The sequence below is a fragment of the Entelurus aequoreus genome, linkage group LG15, assembly GCF_033978785.1.
Source record: "Entelurus aequoreus isolate RoL-2023_Sb linkage group LG15, RoL_Eaeq_v1.1, whole genome shotgun sequence".
NCBI lineage: Eukaryota > Metazoa > Chordata > Actinopteri > Syngnathiformes > Syngnathidae > Entelurus > Entelurus aequoreus.
Window position 1 is genome coordinate 11,357,884 of NC_084745.1, and position 21,516 is coordinate 11,379,399.

Consider the following 21,516-nt stretch of genomic DNA (forward strand, 5'->3'; position numbering starts at 1 on the left):
CCAAATCCTCCACACAACACCTCCGCTCTGGACAGGTTAACCTCCTCCAACCTCTGAGGACAAAGCTACGAACAATGGGAGACCGGGCTTTCTGCTCTGCCGCTCCCAGTCTGTGGAACGCTCTCCCTGACCACCTGAGGGCACCACAGACTGTGGATGCTTTTAAAAAAGGCTTTTTTTAGATATATGCATACTAGTTCTAGCTATTAGGCTGTTCTAGTTTTTATTTTTTTAAATTTTTTAATACACTGTAGCACTTTGAGGTTGTTTACTCAATGTAAAGTGCTTTTTACAAATAAAATCTATTATTATTTTTATTATTGTTGCAAGTACTGTTTTGCACCTTTCCTGCTTGTCGGCTCCCAGACCGCGGTCGAGGAGAGCAGGGGAGACGTTCCCTCCAGGACCGATGGATTGTCGGGGGTAACACCTTTCACTTCACAATGGGTCCGTAAAGCTCCGCTCTTAGGCCGGAAATACAAGGCGCTATAGGCGAAAAGAAGACGGATCGGCACTTGTATGTCCGGTTTAAAGCTCTAAACAGAAAGATGGCATCATTTTGTACTCCCTCGTCCGAGGAAGAATGCATTGCGGAAATCTTTTATTTATAGATCTAATAATAATAATAATAATAATAATACATTTTATTTGGTATAGCGCTTTTCAGAGTACTCAAAGACGCTTAACAGGATAAAAAATTAAAATATAAAACAGTTCAAATAATAATATAAAATACGGGAATTATAAAAGCAGTACATTGTAAAATACATAATAATACTGGACATTTACAAGACGGGACATTACAAGACACAGAACACTAATCACTGGTTAAAAGCAGATCTGAAGAGGTGTGTTTTGAGAAGGCTTTTAAAGGTAGGAAGGTCTGAGCAGTCACAGATGGGTTTGGAAAGAGAGTTCCAGAGGGTGGGAGCAGCGATGGAGAAGGCTCTATCACTCCAGGTCCGGAGCTTGGTTCTGAGTGGTGGGGAGATGAGGTTGGCATCAGAAGAGCGGAGGCTGCTTGAAGGGGTATGGTGGTGAAGCATCATTGTATCGCTTTGGAATATCCTGCCTCGAATTCTCACCGGCATTGAAAGTAAACAGGCTTTTAAAGGAAACTAATATTTTATCTGAGTCTGTAAATTAGTTTGCTTGTTGATGATTTTTGTTTGGTTTTGTATTGTGTAGTTATATTTATATGGTAATTAATATTCTGAGACTGTAAATTGTTTCCTTGTTGATGATTTGTATTTGTTTCTGTATTGTGTAGTTATAATTATATGTTTTTACTTGTAATTGTATTGAGTTTGTGGATCCCAGGAAGACTAGTGGGTTGTTGTGGCAACCAGCTAATGGGGATCCTTAATAAAAATCAAAACCATAGCACAAACAGTACCACACCTATTCAGAGTCTCTGCGTGTGTTTTATGAAAACTATTTGCATTATGGCCGTCAGCGAAGAAAAATCCATAAATTAACCGCACAGTTTTATAACCTGCATAGGAAAAAAGTAGCGGTTCATAGTCCGGAATTCACAATATATTAGTCCAGGTGTACAGATGATCATGGTTTACAGTTTAAAAAAAACATTTTAACATTTAGGAGATTTTCAATTTAAGGTTTTCATAAGCTGTAAGTCGGAGGTGTACAAATGTTTTGACTCGGGGGGCCACATTGGGTTAAAAAAATTAACCGGGGGCCAGGCTATCTATCAATATATGAATCTATACATTCATGAGTTTGATGTTGTTTAAAAGTCCATCCTATCCTGTCTAAATAATTTTAAGAACTAAATCACCACACCACCAACAGAACTGTATGAAGAAAGTTACAGTAACTTATAGTTAACATTTCAAGATAAAACCTCTGTTATTTTGTTATTATTTATTCAAAATCAGTGTTCTGATTTGGAAATTTGAGAGATTTGGTTTCCAAACGCATAATCTAGGTGTGTTTGCCCGGTTTGTCAAAAGCCAAACATGATCAGACTCTGGTCTTTCCCTGGGCTGTAGGATGAACTATTCGGGGGATCAGACTCATTTATGGTGCGTTCCATTTGTACTGGGAAGTAGGAATTTTGGAATTTTCAACTGGAACGCCCCTTGAAGTCGGATTTCGGACTTGGAAAGTGGGAGCATTCTCACCACCCCCGAGTTTGTTTCAAAGATGGCTGCTCTGGATGTAAACAATGATATCTGCTTCTCTATTATCCAATATTAGCACTTCTGGTTAGTTTTTGTGGCCGTATATCTGCCGTATACCATGTATTGTTCATACATAACATAGTGTAAACTACATTTATTTCAAGTGGTAAATAAATACGCTGAACTTTGCTAGCAATAGCGTCTTTTTCCTCTTCATCCACCGTGTTTGAAGGTTGAAAAAAGAGTGCACATTTTCCCATAAGTTGTTTATATTCAGACAAGGCAAGCGCAAAATGAGCTTTTGTGGCTGTGGCCATCTAGATTTCCGACATCGGGACCGGAACACTGTGACCTCGTTCCCAGCAAGGCAGCATTAGTGCATGGAAACAAAGTCATTGAAAATCCCTAGTGGACGAAAGGCCTAGTTTGTATGTTTCTATGAAATATCTTGTGTAATTCTGCTTCTTCATCGACAGATTTGTGTGGTAAAGGAGCGCAATCCCACGGAAATGAGAGATCTGCCGAGTCGTTACGTGGAAATAGGTGAGGACAGAGCATTAGAAGACTCAAGAACTGAATCACATGAAGAGAGTTTACACTTTGGCCCTTCAGTGTCTGCATTCGAGGCAGAGTTCTTCATCAGCGGGCTGGCGCCCCTGGCAGATCAGCTAGTCACCTTGTTCTTTGTGAAGGAGAACCCCGAGCACATGGTAGCTGTCCCCACCTGGACCTGTTCTTCCGTCTGGGAAATCTCAGAATTAACCTTTTTTTTTTGTGCCCCGGAGCAGGACGAGGAGTTCCTGGCACGGCCTCGTCTGGACATCATCCAGCCTCTCCCTGAGAGCTGTGAGGAGATCTCCTCCGATGCACTGACCGTACGCAACTACCAGGAGAACGAGTGTCGGGACTACCGCCTTGGTGAGGGCCAGGGACAACACTCTTTAGGGGCGCTAATTGAAAGCTCCTTTTGTGTCACAGCTAGGGGTGTTCCCATCAGGGTTTTATGCTGCCGATTCCGATATAGGCCGATACCAATACCGATCACATGTAATAACTAGAGATGTCCGATAAATGCTTTAAAATGTAATATCGGAAATTATCGGTATCTGTTTCAACCTCCCGATTTTCCTGGGAGACTCCCGAATTTCAGTGCCCCTCCCGAAAATCTCCTGTAGCGACCATTTTCCCGATTTCCACCCGGACAACATTATTGGGGGCGTGCCTTGAAGGCTCTGCCTTTGGGTCCTCTACAACCTGTCGTCACGTCCGCTTTTCCTCCATACAAACAGCGTGCCGGCCCAGTCACCTAATATATGTGGCTTTTACACACACACAAGTGAATGCAAGGCATACTTGGTCAACAGCCATATACAGGTCACACTGAGGGTGGTCGTATAAACAACTTTAACCCTGTCACAAATATGCGCCACACTGTGAACCCACACCAAACAAGAATGACAAACACATTTCGGGAGAACATCCGCACCGTAACACAACGTAAACACAACAGAACAAATACCCAGAACCCCTTGCAGCACTAACTCTTCCGGGACGCTACAATATACACCGCCCCGCTACCACCAAACCCCGCCCACCAATCTTCCACCAAAAAATGTTTTCAAAGTGGAATATTTGATGTGAAGTAATCGGAACCTTGGATAGGTCAATAATTTATAATAACATTGATTTTGAGTCAATATTATGTTTTGAGCAATGAGAGTTTGAAAAAAAAAAAACAGCTTTGTTTTATTAGTCAACATTGCAACTTTTTCTAAATTACATTTCACCTTTAAGCTTTTTTTATTTCACTTTTGTTATGTTTTTGTTTATTTCAATTGTATTTTTAGAATGTGCCCTGAGCCTTTAAAACATTAGTTTTGGGCTGCAAATGGCCTCCGGGGCACACTTTTGACACCCCTGCTATAGATAATAAAAAATTTAATCTGATAAATCTATGGATAAAAAGCAGAGCCTGGCGACGCATGCGTGTTTATCATAACTCTCTCGCTCTCTCTGTCTCTGCCCCTCCCTCACCAATGCTGCTGCACGCACAATTTGTTTTGTTTTTAACCCCTTCTCAACCCTGAACGTACATTAAAAATACACGCAACCCTAACTCAAAATGCCGGACATTTGAGGCATTTAAGAAACTCCGCCCGGCCAGCCCGGCCAGCCCCGCAAAAGAGGACATGTCCGGGGAAAAGAGGAAGTATGGTCAGTCTATGTTAACGTAAAATGTTAGCATGCTAACAGGGGAACAGCTAGCATACTTCTAAGATGGTGCCAAGTAACACAATCCATGATTATTAAGGTAAAATACATAAATAGCTTAAATCCTTGCGTAAAACGTTAGCATGCTAACAGGGGAACAGCTAGCATACTTGTAAGATGGCGGCAAGTAACGAAAGCGTTGGATTGTATTGTAGAACATTCGGAGGGAGAGTCGCTCTTCTACATCATCAGTCCCAAAGACATCGTGGTGGCCAAGGAGCGCGACCAGGACGACCATATTGACTGGCTGCTGGAGAAGAAGAAATATGAGGTTTGTGTGGGAGGATGGAGTAGTTATCACGTTTTATTTTCTGTCTCCTCTTTCTGGCTTTTGTCAGGAAGCGCTGATGGCGGCGGAGATCAGCTTCAAAAACATCAAGCGACATGACGTCCAGAAGATCGGGATGGCCTACATCAACCACCTGGTAGAGAAAGGCGACTACGACGCCGCTGCAAGGTTGCTTTGACTGCACTTTTAGTCGCCGCAGTATGAGACGTTCAGTGTGTGTGGGTCGTCCTGCAGGAAGTGTCAGAAGATCCTTGGCAAAAACATGGAATTGTGGGAAAATGAGGTGTACAGATTCAAGACCATTGGACAACTAAAGGTGGGTCAGGATTAGAGATGTTCGATAATGGCTTTTTTGCCGATATCCGATATTCCGATATTGTCCAACTCTTAATTACCGATACCGATATATACAGTTGTGGAATTAACACATTATTATGCCTTATTTTGTTGTGATGCCCCGCTGGATGCATTAAACAATGTAACAACGTTTTCCAAAATAAATCAACTCAAGTTATGGAAAAAAATGCCAACATGGCACTGCCATATTTATTATTGAAGTCACAAAGTGCATTATTTTTTTTAACATGCCTCAAAACAGCAGCTTGGAATTTGGGACATGCTCTCCCTGAGAGAGCATGAGGAGGTTGAGGTGGGCGGGGTTGGGGGGGGAGGAGGGGCGGGGTTTTAGGGGGTAGCGGGGGTGTATATTGTAGCGTCCCGAAAGAGTTAGTGCTGCAAGGGGTTCTGGGTATTTGTGTTTATGTTGTGTTACGGTGCGGATGTTATCCCAAAATGTTTTTGTCATTATTGTTTGGTGTGGGTTCACAGTGTGGCGCATATTTGTAACAGTGTTAAACTTGTTTACCGTATTTTTCGGAGTATAAGTCGCTCCGGAGTATAAGTCGCTCCGGCCGAAAATGCATAATAAAGAAGGAAAAAAACATATATACTTCGCACTGGAGTATAAGTCGCATTTTTTGGGGAAATTTATTTGATAAAACCCAACACCAAGAATAGACATTTGAAAGGTAATTTAAAATAAATAAAGAATAGTGAACAACAGGCTAAATAAGTGTACGTTATATGAGGCATAAATAACCAACTGAGAACGTGCCTGGTATGTTAACGTAACATATTATGGTAAGAGTCATTTAAATAACTATAACATATAGAACATGCTATACGTTTACCTAACAATCTGTCACTCCTAATCGCTAAATATGATGAAATCTTATACGTCTAGTCTCTTACGGGAATGAGCTAAATATTATTATTTGATATTTTACGGTAATGTGTTAATAATTTTACACATAAGTCGCTCCTGCGTATAAGTCGCACCCCCGGCAAAACTATGAAAAAAACTGTGACTTATAGTCCGAAATATACGGTATACGGCCACCCTCAGTGTGACCTGTATGGCTGTTGACCAAGTATGACTTGCATTCACTTGTGTGTGTGAAAAGCCGCAGATATTATGTGACTGGGCCGGCGCACGCAAAGGAAGTGCCTTTAAGGCTTATTGGCGCTCTGTACTTCTCCCTACGTCCGTGTACACAACAGCGTTTTAAAAAGTCATGAATTTTACTTTTTGAAACCGATACCGATCATTTCCGATAATACATTTTAAAGCATTTATCGGCCGATATTATCGGACATCTCTTGTCAGGATGAAACAGTTTGAAGACTTGAAGGAACTTTGTGAAACCTCCTCTGCAGGCCATCAGTCAGTATCTACCCCGAGGAGACCTGCGCCTCCGACCGGCCATCTACGAGATGATCCTGCACGACTTCCTCAAAACAGACTACGAGGTATGCATTTATTATTGTGCACATTCAGCATTTTGGATGATTCTGAAAAGTGTAATTTTCTACTCCCGTCAAAGGGTTTTGCCACGCTGGTCCGGGAATGGCCGGGAGAGCTTTACAACAACATGGCCATCGTTCAAGCAGTCATGGACCACCTGAAGAAGGAGCCCTCCAACAGCACCCTGCTCACCACACTGGCTGAACTGTGAGCGCTGAAATGTTGGATTTAAGGAGCCAATCAGACATTGGAAATTCAATCAGAAATTAGTTAGTTTTTTTAGTTATATTAGTTTATTATTTCTTCGGTCAGTGGTCAACAAAATAAACAAACAGTTGTACAGTCATAAATTTGAAATGTTGCAGACCGAAAGGGTTTAGGCTGAAGTTGAACACTTATTGCGCCTAACCCTATAAACAATGTCAAATACAAGATGAGCTTCCAAAAATTATGAAATTTCCTTTGCACAACATATTATAAATACACCTTGTACACAACATACATACTGTTCAATTATATACCCAGTAAAGGCATGTGAAATATCCTTGTACACATGTTAAATCTTTGCACCAATTATATACTATATACAAACAAATTTACCTCCATTATTATTTATATCCCACATTTAGTTTGTAATTAACATTGATCATAGTATTAACTACTGTGTTGATTCAAGAGTGATATAGTTTTTCAAGACATTGGTCTTAAAGTGTTTTTTAAATGTGTGATTGGAAAATTTAAGCAGGTTGTGTCGCATTTTCAATAACATCCTTCATGATAGTCGCCGCGTTGGAGCGATCATGCGGCCAATGAGCATTTCTTCACTTTCGGAATGTTTTACCATGTCACTTACCTTTTCTTTGACGCACTGCATGTGGTAGATATCATTGGGGGCAAAAAGTGAACTAAAAATAGCAATAGTGAGTGTTGTGATTATACAAAACCCAAAACCAGTGAAGTTGGCACGTTGTGTAAATGGTAAATAAAAACAGAATACAATGATTTGCTAATCCTTTTCAACTTATATTCAATTGAATAGACTGCAAAGACAAGATATTTAACGTTCAAACTAAGAAACTTTGTTATTTTTTGCAAATATTAGCTCATTTGGAATTTGATGCCTGCAACTTGTTTCAAAAAAGCTGGCACAATTGGCAAAAATGACTGAGAAAGTTGAGGAATGCTCATCAAACACTTATTTGGAACATCCCACAGGTGAAGAGGCTAATAGGGAACAACATTAACTTATCAATTTAATGGCAGCAACACATTGCAAAAAAGTTGTCACAGGGGCATTTTTTACCACTGTGTTACATGGCCTTTCCTTTTAACAACACTCAGTAAACATTTGGGAACTGAGGAGAACAATTTTTGAAGCTTTTCAGGTGGAATTATTTCCCATTCTTGCTTGATGTACAGCTTAAGTTGTTCAACAGTCCGGTGTCTCCGTTGTGGTACTTTAGGCTACATATTGTGCCACACATTTTCAATGGGAGACAAGTCTGGACTACAGACAGGCCAGTCTAGTACCTGCACTCTTTTACTACGAAGCCACATTGTTGTAACACGTGGCTTGGCATTGTCTTGCTGAAATAAGCAGGGGCGTCAATGATAACGTTGCTTGGATGGCAACATATGTTGCTCCAAAACCACGCACTTGTTCACAAAGTGGTGACCCTCGCTCCGTCCTTGTTTGTGAATGACTGAGCATTTCATTGAAGCTGCTTTTATACCCAATCATGGCACCCACCTGTTCCCAATTAGCCTGTTCACCTGTGGGATGTTCCAAATAAGTGTTTGATGAGCATTCCTCAACTTTCTTAGTCTTTTTTGCCACTTGTGCCAGCTTTTTTGAAACATGTTGCAGGCATCGAATTCCAAATGAGCCAATATTTGCAAAAAATAACAAAAGTTTTCCAGTTGGAACATTAAATATCTTGTCTTTGCAGTCTATTCAATTAAATATAAGTTGAAAAGGATTTGCAAATCATTGTATTCTGTATTTATTTACCATTTACACAACGTGCCAACTTCACTGGATGACCATTATAACTGCTGATATTTGGCATTTTGGCCTTTTGTTAATCCTTATCAGCCTTTTATTTTTTTACAACAACATCAGCTACATTGTACTATTTCTAGGTACACCTACGACCAGCGCTACGACAGGGCGCTGGAGATCTACCTGCGGCTGCGGCACAAAGACGTGTACCAGCTCATCCACAAACACAACCTCTTCTCCTCCATCGAGGACAAGATCGTCCTCCTCATGGACTTTGACAAAGAGGTGCGGGTTCTCGTCCTGGCGGTGGCGACTGCTGTTGGCTTGGTTTGACCACCCCCTCCCCCGCTTGTGTGCCCGTAGAAAGCTGTCGACATGCTGCTTGACAATGAAGACAAGATATCTGTGAGTTCTTCTTCTATGAAATAGAACTCTCCCGCACACTAATAGTTTCTGTCTTCTGCGACCATCAGATAGACAAGGTAGTTGAAGAGCTTGCAGGCCGGCCCGAGCTTCTCCACGTGGTGAGTTATTTGACGTTTGTATTCATTTTCTACTGATAACATTACCCTTCTTGCAGTACCTCCATAAACTGTTCAAGCGGGACCACCACAAAGGCCAGAAGTATCACGGGAAACAGATCGGCCTCTACGCCGAGTACGACCGCCCCAATCTACTGCCCTTCCTCAGAGACAGCACCCACTGCCCCCTGGAGAAGGTAGTGTGAGCGTGGTGTTCATCAGGTGGCTGCACATCTCCTCCATGAAACAACGTCCAAACATCATAAATCTCTCTGTTTGTCAGGCTCTTGAGATTTGTCAGCAGCGACACTTTGTGGAAGAGACCGTCTTCTTGCTCAGTAAGTATTGAAGGTCCCATATTAATAATAAGGAATTGATTATTATAATTAGTTAACTAGCTACCGTATTTTCCGGACTATAGAGTGCACCGGTATATAAGCCACACCCACTACATTTTTGAAGAAGAAAAAGAAGGTTTATATATAAAAGCCGCAGATATACACTACCGTTCAAAAGTTTGGGGTCACATTGAAATGTCCTTATTTTTGAAGGAAAAGCACTGTACTTTTCAATGAAGATAACTTTAAACTAGTCTTAACTTTAAAGAAATACACTCTATACATTGCTAATGTGGTAAATGACTATTCTAGCTGCAAATGTCTGGTTTTTGGTGCAATATCTACATATGTGTATAGAGGCCCATTTCCAGCAACTATCACTCCAGTGTTCTAATGGTACAATGTGTTTGCTCATTGGCTCAGAAGGCTAATTGATGATTAGAAATCCCTTGTGCAATCATGTTCACACATCTGAAAACAGTTTAGCTCGTTACAGAAGCTACAAAACTGACCTTCCTTTGAGCAGATTGAGTTTCTGGAGCATCACATTTGTGGGGTCAATTAAACGCTCAAAATGGCCAGAAAAAGAGAACTTTCATCTGAAACTCGACAGTCTATTCTTGTTCTCAGAAATGAAGGCTATTCCACAAAATTGTTTGGGTGACCCCAAACTTTTGAACGGTAGTGTATACTTTGTGAAATGAGTTATTTACACAGAAAGATTTAGTAAATGTTTAGTTACATACCTTAATTGTTTCCAAACGGTGTCTGTAACACGGCAGTAAAACGTCTGATCAAACAAAACAGAAGTCATCGTCATGGACCCACTAGCTGCGGAAGCTAGCTCTCCAATCATCTCAATAACTCAATAACTCCACGGTGACGTTAGGGGAATTTATGTAACTAAAACAATACACAAATATTGCCATTGTAAGTTAATAATACTAACACAGACACTTGCATTTTAGCTAATGCTAACGACGCTAGGTTGATCACATTACGATAGCACGTACAAATATGCATGAAAACACTCCTGCAGACATCGCACGTGGGACGGTTTAGTGAGTATGAATTGTTTTAGTTATATTGTAAATCCTACAAATGTTGCTTGGATTGATGAATGAAGAATCCATACGAGTAGACACGTTATGGACGGCTAAAAGACGCAGCAGGACTTAAAGCACTAAATGGAAGGACTGCAGCACCTGCAGTGAGCGAACTTGTCCGAAAGATGGCGCCATAGCACAAATAACAACACACCTATTCAGTGTATTTTCTTTTTTTTTAATTCTTTTTTTTTAACTATTTGCATTATGACAATCAGTGAATCCATAAATTAGCCGCACCGCTCTATAAGCCGCAGCGGCTGGAAAAAATTAGCGGTTTGTAGTCCGGAGTTTACGGTAATTGTTTTTCAACCATTAATTAGTCTCAAATGTCATAGTTTATTGGAAATGTGTTGAACATCTCGACTTGGTGCTGGAATTTAGACCGTTTTTGGGTTTTTTTTTTTAGACTAACTTCTAACATGCTGATTTGTGTGTCTGTTGCTTTAACATTCATCACCTGTGTTTGCCTCAAAGAAGCGCTAATGTGTACAGTGGAACCTCGATTTACAAACTTAATTGGTTCTTTAACAAAGTTTGGAAATAGAAAAGTTTGTATAGGGAAGCAGTTTTCTCCAGAAGAAACAATGCAAATATATGAATAATGAGTTCCAGCCTGTACAAAAGTCCATATTTTAGTGAAATGTTGTACACTTTATTTATTTTTTGTACTGTATATCAAAAAAACATCATCAATCAATCAATGTTTATTTATATAGCCCTAAATCACAAGTGTAAGGATCTTTTGAATCAACTATATATTTATTAACAAGCCAAAACAACAACAAGTTGCCGTCCTCTGTACGCGCTGCTCTGTCAGCACACACACACACACACACACACACACACACACACACACACACACACAGAAGCCCTTAGGGACCCTCACAAATGATCAGAAATCACAAAACTCCTTAACGTTGACAACCGTATTGCTACAATAATAACATTTAAAGAAGTATAAGTATAAGAAATCCATATGTTAAAGAGGTTCATTTAGCCTACTAATGTGTATTTATAAATAGTTGATTTATATAGGCTAGTAAGGTAAAGTTTTGTACCTGACAAGTTTCGGCTATCTTGCTTCTGCAGCCTTCCTCAGAGGTGTCACGTGATGTTAGTGTGACGTCATCTGTGACGTGTTATATGGATTGTTCCATCCCACCTGAGGTGGTGGGATGGCGGTGTCCCCTGGTGTGCGTCGGGGGTAGGGCGGGGCGCCCCCTGTCGTCCGGATGTCCACCAAACGGCCGGGGGCGGCCCTGCAGGACTGTGTCCCAGGTGTGGGATAGTTGGTAGGCTCCCAAGCCGAAACTTGTCAGGTACAAAACTTTACCTTACTAGCCTATATAAATCAACTATTTATATATAAGAAATCCACTTATGTTAACATCAACAAAGGAGGAGCTGACGAGAAAAGAGCAGACAGACACAGGGAGAGTAGAAAGGGGTCCATGTGTGCACGCTTGAAAGAGGCGCCGCTGAACGACAGATAGCTCTTCTCCTCCACTGTGAAATACCGGTAAGTCCGATTCGGGATATTTTTCCAGAAAAGTCTGGTCTCATCACAATTAAAACTTGATGTGGTGCAAAGCCTGCTTCATCGATTCTTCCATACCTGTCATTTTCACTGAGGGCCACATCGCAGTTATGTTTGGCCCCAGAGGGCAGCTTCTAACAGTGAATACTGTTATTACACAATTTTTAAACATTTTATTAGTAGCTTTTTTAAAAACTAAAATTAAAAAATATATATGGTAATTTGCAATAATTTCACCTCAAAATGTAGTGTATATTACTGTAAATGGAAAAAAAGTACTGCTGTTTTTATGGTAAAAAAAAAGGCAGTTCAGTTGCCAGGATTTTAAGATTAAAGATTAAAGATTTACTGTAAAATTTAAATTTGTTTTTTTACTGTAAATAAAAAACCTGCAATGTTACAGTAAAATTTTGGCACCTGAGCTTCCAGTTTGTTTGTTTTTGAACAACTAGATTTTTTGGTGTATTACTGTAAATGCCAAAACGACACCACAGTTTATTACAGTTACAAAAAAGTACAGTTTTTTTTCATTTAGAGAAAAATGCTGTAAAAACCACAGTAAATTTCACAATTTACCATGAAATCTATTGCTACTTTTACATTGCACAATTTGACGGATAATTTGCTTTGAAATCGTTATTACTAGTATTTATTTCTATTTAAAAAATGGTTTGAATGTTTGATAATATATTTTTGCATAATTAGACAATATTTAAGTTAACATCATTTGCGATTACATGGAGTACATATATTGTTTTTCTCCCAAAATAGAAAGAAATAATACATTTAGTCAGAAAAGTTACAGTACTTTATTGATACATGTTATTTCCAGGCTTTCGAGGGCCAAATAAAATGAAGTGGCGGCCCACATCTGGCCCCCTGGCCTTGAATTTGACACTTGTGTATTAGCGCCATCAATTTACTGGTCACGAATAGTTTTTATTGTAAACCCCGCAGCAACTTCCTTTTTTGGGGACTCATATTGAGTTTAAAATGGACTAAACTTGTCAAAGCGCCGAGAAGTGACTATAGTGTTAATGAAAAAGTCCAATTGTATGGAATGTTGACATCTGAAACATGTAACATCTGCCCCCTGCAGGCAGGATGGGCAACTGCAAGCGAGCCCTGCAGATGATCATGAAGGAGCTGGAGGATGTGGACAAAGCCATCGAGTTCGCCAAAGAGCAGGACGACGCCGAGCTGTGGGAGGATCTCATCACCTACTCCATCGACAAACCCCGTATGGGTGCTTAACTTCTCAGGTGTATGTTTCCTGGGCGCCACACTTATTGTACGTCTTGTGCGGCTCCAGCGTTCATCACCGGCCTTCTCAACAACATCGGGACCCACGTGGATCCCATTCTGCTCATCCATCGCATCAAGGAGGGCATGGAGATCCCCAACCTCAGAGATTCCCTCGTGAAAATCCTCCAGGACTACAATCTGCAGGTTGACGCTCCCACGTTTAGCCCAGGGGTGTCCAAACTGAAACATACTGAAAAGTCAAGAGTATCCAGGGGCCATTTTGATATTTTTTTACAATTTAAAAAAAACAAACAAAAAAAAAAAAGTGCTAATTAGTAAGTACATTTTATTCATATTTGACAGATATTCATGTATGACACATTTTTTTATGAAAATAACAAGGGCAACATCATATAAAAGATTGTTTTAAAAGTTCAAAAGTCCATTTACTAAAATATATTAAAAAACACAATTTTATGTCAGCTTTGTGTTATAGGTGACTAAATATGATTAATTAGTACATTTGAGCTTTTTCTCATCACATTCCAATTTTTTGGCTCTTTTTTTCCTTACATTTTTACTAAAATTAATAATAATAATAATATTGCAATTGTGTAACTGCATAACCAAGTGTGTCAAAAATTCTGTCTGCACAAAAATGTTAATGTTCAGGTACACATTTGACAGTGTTTATTATTTTTGTATTTTTTTGTAAATAATAATCCATAAATTAGTATTGTCTATTTTTTTATTGAACTTACTAAACTTTATGTTTTTATTTTATTTTATTTTTATTTTGAGAGCCTTTGTCTAAACTTTTTCCACCAACGGCCGCATACTGAAAAGTCAAAGTATCCATTTTGATATGTTTTTATTTTGTTAAAACAATGCTAAAAACAGATATTATATATTTAAAGACAAAACTTTGTCAGCTTTGTGTCATATTATTCACTATTATTTCAGCTTTTTGTCATTACATTCCGATTTTTTTGCTAACCCCTTTTCTTACATTTTTACTGTTGTTTGTTCCCCTATAAGAGTAGAATAATAATAATATTGCAGTAATGTAACTGCATAACCTAGTGTGTTAAAAATGAAGCTTGTACGAAAATATTAATGTTCAGTTACACATTTAACAGTGTTTCGTAACGTTGTCGTAATTCATGGGTTGGTGTTAAAGTTATCTTTTAATTAACTAACTAAACTTAGTTTTTATTTTTTGTTTGAGAGCCTCTAGTATATTTAGGTTAGGGGTGTCTAAACTTTCTACAACTGGCCGCATACTGAAAAATCTAAGTATGCAGGGGCCATATTGATTTTTTTTTTATTTGATTTATTTTTAAAGACTATATTATTTATATTATTATTATTAGTTAGAAAATGTGTGCTTTTTCTAATTTTTTACCTTTTTTTTACTCTTTTTTTTTTTTTTTTACATTTTCTTTTTTTTTTTTTTCCGACAATATGCTGCGGTCCAACCAACCAAACGCTTTTTGGACACCCCTGGTTTAGCCAAACCGCACGCCATGTTGTGTTGCTTCCTAATCAACGTCTTGTTTACTTTGCATGCCAGATTCTACTAAGGGAGGGATGTAAGAAGATTCTGGTGGCCGACTCGCTGTCCCTGCTTCAGAAGATGCATCGCACCCAGAGTAGAGGCATCATGGTCGACGGTGTGTGCGCTTTTTGAGGCCAGAATATGTTTATGATATAGTTTTATGGTGAATTATATTTTCCATAAAACTATATCATAATAACTATATAAATACTCATTATTCACCATAAAACTATGTCACAATAATTATATAAATACACATTCACCATAAAACTTTATCATAATAACTATATCAATAAACATTCACCATAAAGTTATATCATAATAACTATAAATACACATTATTTACCATAAAACTATATCATAATAACTATATAAATACACATTATTCACCATACAACTATATCATAAATACACATTATTCACCATAAAACTATATAATAACTATATAAATACACATTATTTACCATACAATTATATCATAATGACTATATAAATACTCATTATTCACCATACAACTATATCATAACTATATAAATACACATTATTCACCATAAAATTATATAATAACTATATAAATACACATTATTTACCATAAAATTATATAATAACTATATAAATACACATTATTTACCATAAAATTATATTAAATGACTATATAAATACACATTATTCACCATAAAACTTTATCTTAATAACTATATAAATACACATTCACCATAAAACTTTATCATTATAACTGTATAAAGACACATTATTTACCATAAAACTATAGTATAAGTACTTTATAAATACACATTATTCACCATAAAACTATATAATAACTGTAAAAAGACACATTATTTACCATAAAACTATATCATAATTACTTTATAAATACACATTATTTACCATAAAACCATATCATAATAACTATATAAATTCACATTATTCACCATACAACTATATCATAACTATATAAATACACATTATTCACCATAAAACTATATAATAACAACTATGACAAATACACATTATTTACCATAAAACTATATCATAATAACTATACAAATACACATTATTCACCATAAAACTTTATCATAATAACTATATAAATACACATTCACCATAAAACTTTATCATAATAACTGTATAAAGACACATTATTTACCATAAAACTATAGTATAAGTACTTTATATATACACATTATTCACCATAAAACTATATAATAACTATATAAATACACATTATTTACCATACAATGATATCATAATAACTATATAAATACACATTATTCACCATAAAACTATATAATAACTATATAAATACACATTATTTACCATACAATGATATCATAATAACTATAGAAATACACATTATTCACCATAAAACTTTATCATAATAACTATATAAATACACATTCACCATAAAACTTCATCATACTGTATAAAGACACATTATTTACCATAAAACTATAGTATAAGTACTTTATAAATACACATTATTCACCATAAAACGTTATCATAATAACTATATAAATACACATTTACCATAAAACTATATCATAATTACTTTATAAATACACATTTACCATAAAACTATATCATAATAACTATATAAATTCACATTATTCACCATACAGCTACTGTATATTATAACTATATAAATACACATTGTTTATCATAAAACTATATCATAATAACTATGACAAAAATACATTATTTACCATAAAACTATATCATAATAACTATACAAATACACATTATTCACCATAAAACTATATCTTAATAACTGGCCATCATATTAATCCCACATCAACATTGTTGTGTGTTTTCCTTGCAGAAGAGAATATTTGTGAGTCGTGCCATGCTGCCGTCTTACCCTCAGGTGAGTCCCGACAGGTGACTTTTTCTACCTTTCACAATATTTGGCACCTGATGTACGTTCCCTTTTCAGACATGGCCAAACCTTTCAGCGTGGTGGTGTTCCACTGCAGACACATGTTCCACAAAGAATGTTTACCGTCCACAGGAACAGTAAGAACACAGACATACTTAGACATTGTAAATGTTTCAAACCTCATATTTCTTGTTTTTTTTGCAGATTCCCGGAGTGCAGTTTTGTAACATCTGCAGCGCAAAGAAACGCGGGCCGGGAAGCGGGATCCTGGAGATGAAAAAATAGCTGCTTAGGCATCCATCCATCCATTTTCTACCGCTTGTCCCTTTTGGGGTCGCGGGGAGTGCTGGAGCCTAGCTCAGCTGCATTCGGGTGGTAGGCGGGGTACACCCTGGACAAGTCGCCACCTCGGAAAAAATATGGTATATTGCTATTTAAATATGCACAATTCTGCTTGCCACTAATGTGATAAACTGTCTAGAAAATAAAGCAAAACTAATAATAAAAAAAAAGGTTGAGATGTTTGTAGTTTTTTTCGTAATCCATTTGGAAGTGCCCTATTTTCCCCCACAATGGATTCATTTTCCGCCCAACAATATTTTAAACATTTATTTATTATTTTGTACGAATTTAACAAAAATCACAAGTGTTAAATCTTAATAAACTCATTATTTTGCATATTTCTTAAACATTTTCTTTTAATCTAGTTGTGTCAACGTATATTAACAATAAATGCATTATATTATATTATAGGCACTCGCTTAGTTGTGACGTCACGACTTTCTCCGGAAGTATAGTCAATTTTTATTCACAGGAAGAAAAAAAACACCGAAGTGAGTTTTATTGTCCGTTTATATCACCTTTGATAGCATTATTGTCGCATGCGGTGTTTTGTTAAGCCTTGGCTTTGTCTGCCCGACTGCTACCTGGTTCAATTTAGAGGCTAGCTTGCCAGTAATGTGATAAACTATCTAGAAAATAAATCAAAACTGCTAAAAAAAAAAAAAAAGTTTGAGACTTTTTTTCATAATCCATTTGGAAGTGACCTATTTTCCCTCACAGTTAATTCATTTTCCACCCAACAATATTTGAAATATGTATTCATTTTTTATACGAATTTAACAAAAATCATGTGTTGTGTGTATAAATCGTAATAAACTCATTATTTGCTGACAACAAGCTATTCATACACTTGGGTAAAACGGAATCCATCCTATTCGGGCCCCACATCAACCTTAAGAAAGTCAGTGGCTTCACTATAAAAGTGGGTGACATTGTTATCACCAGGAAATATGAGGTCACCTACCTAGGTTTCATTCTAGAGGCTAATCTTTCCTGTGATAAAATGGCAACCAAGGTAATCAAAAAGGTCAACCAACGAACGAGATTTCTCTACAGAATCTCCTCTCTGGTCAACAAAAGCACCATGAAGATTCTAGCGGGAACTCTCGTTCAACCCTTTTTTGATTACGCATGCACCTCCTGGTACCCCAGCACCTCCAAAACCCTCAAATCTAGACTCCAAACATCCCAGAACAAGCTAGTCAGATTACTTCTAGACCTCCACCCCAGATCACACTTCACTCCTACCCACTTCTCCAAAGTGAGCTGGCTCAGGGTGGAGGACAGAGTAAAACCACTTGCACTGATCCTAGTCTATAAAATCCGCTACACCTCCCTGATACCGAAGTACATGTCAAACTACTTCCTTAATGACCGCCATAACCACAACACCAGGGGGAGCTCCACTAACCACGTTAAACCCAGATTCCGATCTAACAAAGGTCTTAACTCATTCTCTTTTTATGCCACATCACTATGGAATGCACTCCCAACAGGTGTAAAAGAAAGGGCATCTCTATCCTCCTTCAAAACCGCACTAAAAGAACACCTCCAGGCAACTTCAACTCTTGACTAACACCCTCCCCCTTCCACATCCTACCTCCCCGGATTGTAAATAATCAAATGTAGATACTTATTCTTATGCTTTTTGATCTCTCTCTCTATGTCCACTACTTGCTGTACACATCCTATAGGGCTGTGAATCTTTGGGTGTCCCATGATTCGATTCAATATCGATTCTCGGGGTCACGATTCGATTCAAAATCGATTTTTTTTTTTTCAATTCAACACGATTCTCGATTCAAAAACGATTTTTTTTTCCCCGATTCAAAAGGATTCTCTATTCATTCAATACATAGGATTTCAGCAGGATCTACCCCAGTCTGCTGACATGCAAGCAGAGTAGTAGATTTTTGTAAAAAGCTTTTATAATTGTAAAGGACAATGTTTTATCCACTGATTGTAATAATGTAAATTTGTTTTAACTATTAAATGAACCAAAAATATGACCTATTTTATCTTTGTGAAAATATTGGACACAGTGTGTTGTCAAGCTTATGAGATGCGATGCAAGTGTAAGCCACTGTGACACTATTGTTCATTTTTTCTAATGATAATATCAATGAGGGATTTTTAATCACTGCTATGTTGAAATTGTAACTAATATTGATACTGTTGTTGATAATATTCATTTTTGTTTCACTACTTTTGGTTTGTTCTGTGTCGTGTTTGTGTCTCCTCTATTGCTCTGTTTATTGCAGTTCTGAGTGTTGCTGGGTCGGGTTTGGTTTTGGAATTGGATTGCATCGTTATGGTATTGCTGTGTATTGTTTTGTTGGATTGATTAAAAAAAATAATAATAATAATTTAAATAAATTACAATAAAAATAAAATAGTTTTTTTTTAAATGAGAATCGATTCTGAATCGCACAACGAGAGAATCGCGTTTTGAATTCGAATCGATTTTTTCCCCACACCCTTAATATCCTACCAAGTCAGTCCTACACTGTTCCAGCACTCCCAACAGGTGTAAAAGAAAGGGCATCTCTATCCTCCTTCAAAACCGCACTAAAGGTACACCTCCAGGCAACTTCAACCCTAAACTAACACCCTCCCCGGATTGTTAATAATCAAATGTAAATAATCAAATGTAGATACTTTTTCTTATGCCCTCTGATCTCTCTCTCTCTCTCGCTCTCTCTCTCTATGTCCACTACTTGCTGTACATATCCTACCAAGTCAGACACTGTTTCAATGTCCATTTCTCTGTTCTCAATTGTTGATGACTGAAGTGATAACAACCAAACCTACCCCACTCCACACCCCGGATTGTAAATAATGTACATAATTCAATGTATATACCCTGATGATTGTCTTGTGTGAGACTGTATTATGATGATAATATCTGATAGTATATATCTGTATCATGAATCAATTTAAGTGGACCCCGACTTAAACAAGTTGAAAAACGTATTCGGGTGTTACCATTTAGTGGTCAATTGTACAGAATATGTACTGTACTGTGCAATCTACTAATACAAGTTTCAATCAATCAATCAATCAATCAAATTTTGCATATTTCTTAAACATTTAATTTTTTTAATTTTTGCACTAATATTGCTTATGCCCTGATCTAATTGTGTCCACGTATACAAACAATAAATGCATTATATTATATTTTTTTTAAAAAAGGAAGGCACTCGCTTAGTTGTGACGTCACATCCGGCGACTTTCTCCGGAAGTATAGTCAATTTTTTATTCACAGGAAAAAAAACACAGCTGGTATTGGAAAAAAAAGAAAACACCGAAGTGAGTTTTATTGTCCGTTTGTATCACTTTTGATAGCATTATTGTAGCATGCGGTGTTTTTTTAAGCCTGGGCTTTGTCTGCCACACTGCTACCTGGTTCAATTTAGAGGCTAGCTCGTTGTATTTGTTGCGAGTTGTCTGCTTGCTAGCTCTAGCCTCCATCACACTGTGACTCGCAGCTAGCATGCTAACCACTATTTTGGCTCGCTGCTTGGCTATTGCGGCACAACTATGACTCTAAATAGCCCGCGGCGGTGTTTGGCAGCCACGGTGTGGCGTTTGGGGAGGGATTTGCCTTGTGGAATTGTTGAGTTCTGCCCGTAGTTAGTCGTTCGCCACGTTATCATGCATGGATTTGTCAACTGTTTACGTCCGGTGTCCCGTCACTCGACGAGCGTGTAGTTGGAGGCTCCAATGCGTCATCATCACAATAATGCATGTAGTGATTGCATTACTTACTATTCTCAGTGTTGGCGCCAGGAATTCTCTAAATGGGCTCCCAGGGACCCCATCAAGTCATAAAAATGGGGTCCCACAGTAAGTTTTTAGGGTCCCACTTTTCTGTAAGTGTTTTGAAAACAAATGATACATGTACGCATTATCCTGTTATATCTCACGTTCTATGTTGTGTTTTCGGAAACAAGTTGCCATAAATGTAACTTATTTAATTTAAAAAATAATACAAAAGAAAACAAATTTTCATGCATATGTATATGTCCAGCACGGTGGTACAGGGGTTAGTGCATGTGCCTCACAATACGAAGGTCCTGAGTAGGGATGATGTTTGATAAGAAATTATCGAGTTCGAGCCCATTATCGAATCCTCTTATCGAACCGATTCCTTATTGATTCTCTTATCGATTCCAGATAGGTTGTTGTATATGGAAAAAAACACAATATTTGGTTTAACAAAAGCTCACTTTTATTTTATAAGAAAAAAATAAAATAAATAAATATTGACTGTTACCCCCCTAAAAAAAAATTAAAAAATATTGACTGTTGTTACCCAAGTATATTAAGTGGGATTTTTCAGAAAAACAAATATATACAGTAACACAAAAACAACCTGTCTCTGTGATCACTATAGGTGTATAAATAATAATATAGTGTTAAATAAAATCAGTCCCTTGGGCACAAAACTGAAAATAATACAGCTCTCCAAAAAGTGCAC

At 37.6% G+C, this 21,516-nt stretch overlaps 2 protein-coding genes across 3 annotated transcripts in view; both read left to right on the forward strand.

Moving 5' to 3' along the window:
• Positions 1-17,444, forward strand: part of vps41 (VPS41 subunit of HOPS complex) — a 42,609-nt gene extending 25,165 nt beyond the window's left edge. The window contains exons 10-28 of one of the 2 annotated variants that reach the window (XM_062020850.1): positions 2,621-2,687; positions 2,757-2,854; positions 2,930-3,062; positions 4,571-4,686; positions 4,754-4,872; positions 4,939-5,020; positions 6,421-6,513; positions 6,588-6,715; positions 8,651-8,795; positions 8,874-8,915; positions 8,984-9,034; positions 9,091-9,228; positions 9,315-9,369; positions 13,115-13,255; positions 13,328-13,464; positions 14,834-14,933; positions 16,638-16,682; positions 16,752-16,831; positions 16,899-17,444. In XM_062020850.1, the coding sequence (XP_061876834.1) occupies positions 2,621-2,687; positions 2,757-2,854; positions 2,930-3,062; positions 4,571-4,686; positions 4,754-4,872; positions 4,939-5,020; positions 6,421-6,513; positions 6,588-6,715; positions 8,651-8,795; positions 8,874-8,915; positions 8,984-9,034; positions 9,091-9,228; positions 9,315-9,369; positions 13,115-13,255; positions 13,328-13,464; positions 14,834-14,933; positions 16,638-16,682; positions 16,752-16,831; positions 16,899-16,979 (1,851 nt within the window). In that variant the 3' untranslated portion in view covers positions 16,980-17,444. The remainder of the gene's footprint in view (positions 1-2,620; positions 2,688-2,756; positions 2,855-2,929; positions 3,063-4,570; positions 4,687-4,753; positions 4,873-4,938; positions 5,021-6,420; positions 6,514-6,587; positions 6,716-8,650; positions 8,796-8,873; positions 8,916-8,983; positions 9,035-9,090; positions 9,229-9,314; positions 9,370-13,114; positions 13,256-13,327; positions 13,465-14,833; positions 14,934-16,637; positions 16,683-16,751; positions 16,832-16,898) is intronic. The other variant, XM_062020851.1, reaches the window with a different exon arrangement.
• A 2,821-nt stretch (positions 17,445-20,265) lies between these two features.
• Positions 20,266-21,516, forward strand: part of LOC133629820 (uncharacterized) — a 28,025-nt gene continuing 26,774 nt past the window's right edge. Inside the window, exon 1 of the mRNA XM_062020852.1 lies at positions 20,266-20,345. The gene's annotated coding sequence lies outside the window, so the exon portion shown is untranslated. The remainder of the gene's footprint in view (positions 20,346-21,516) is intronic.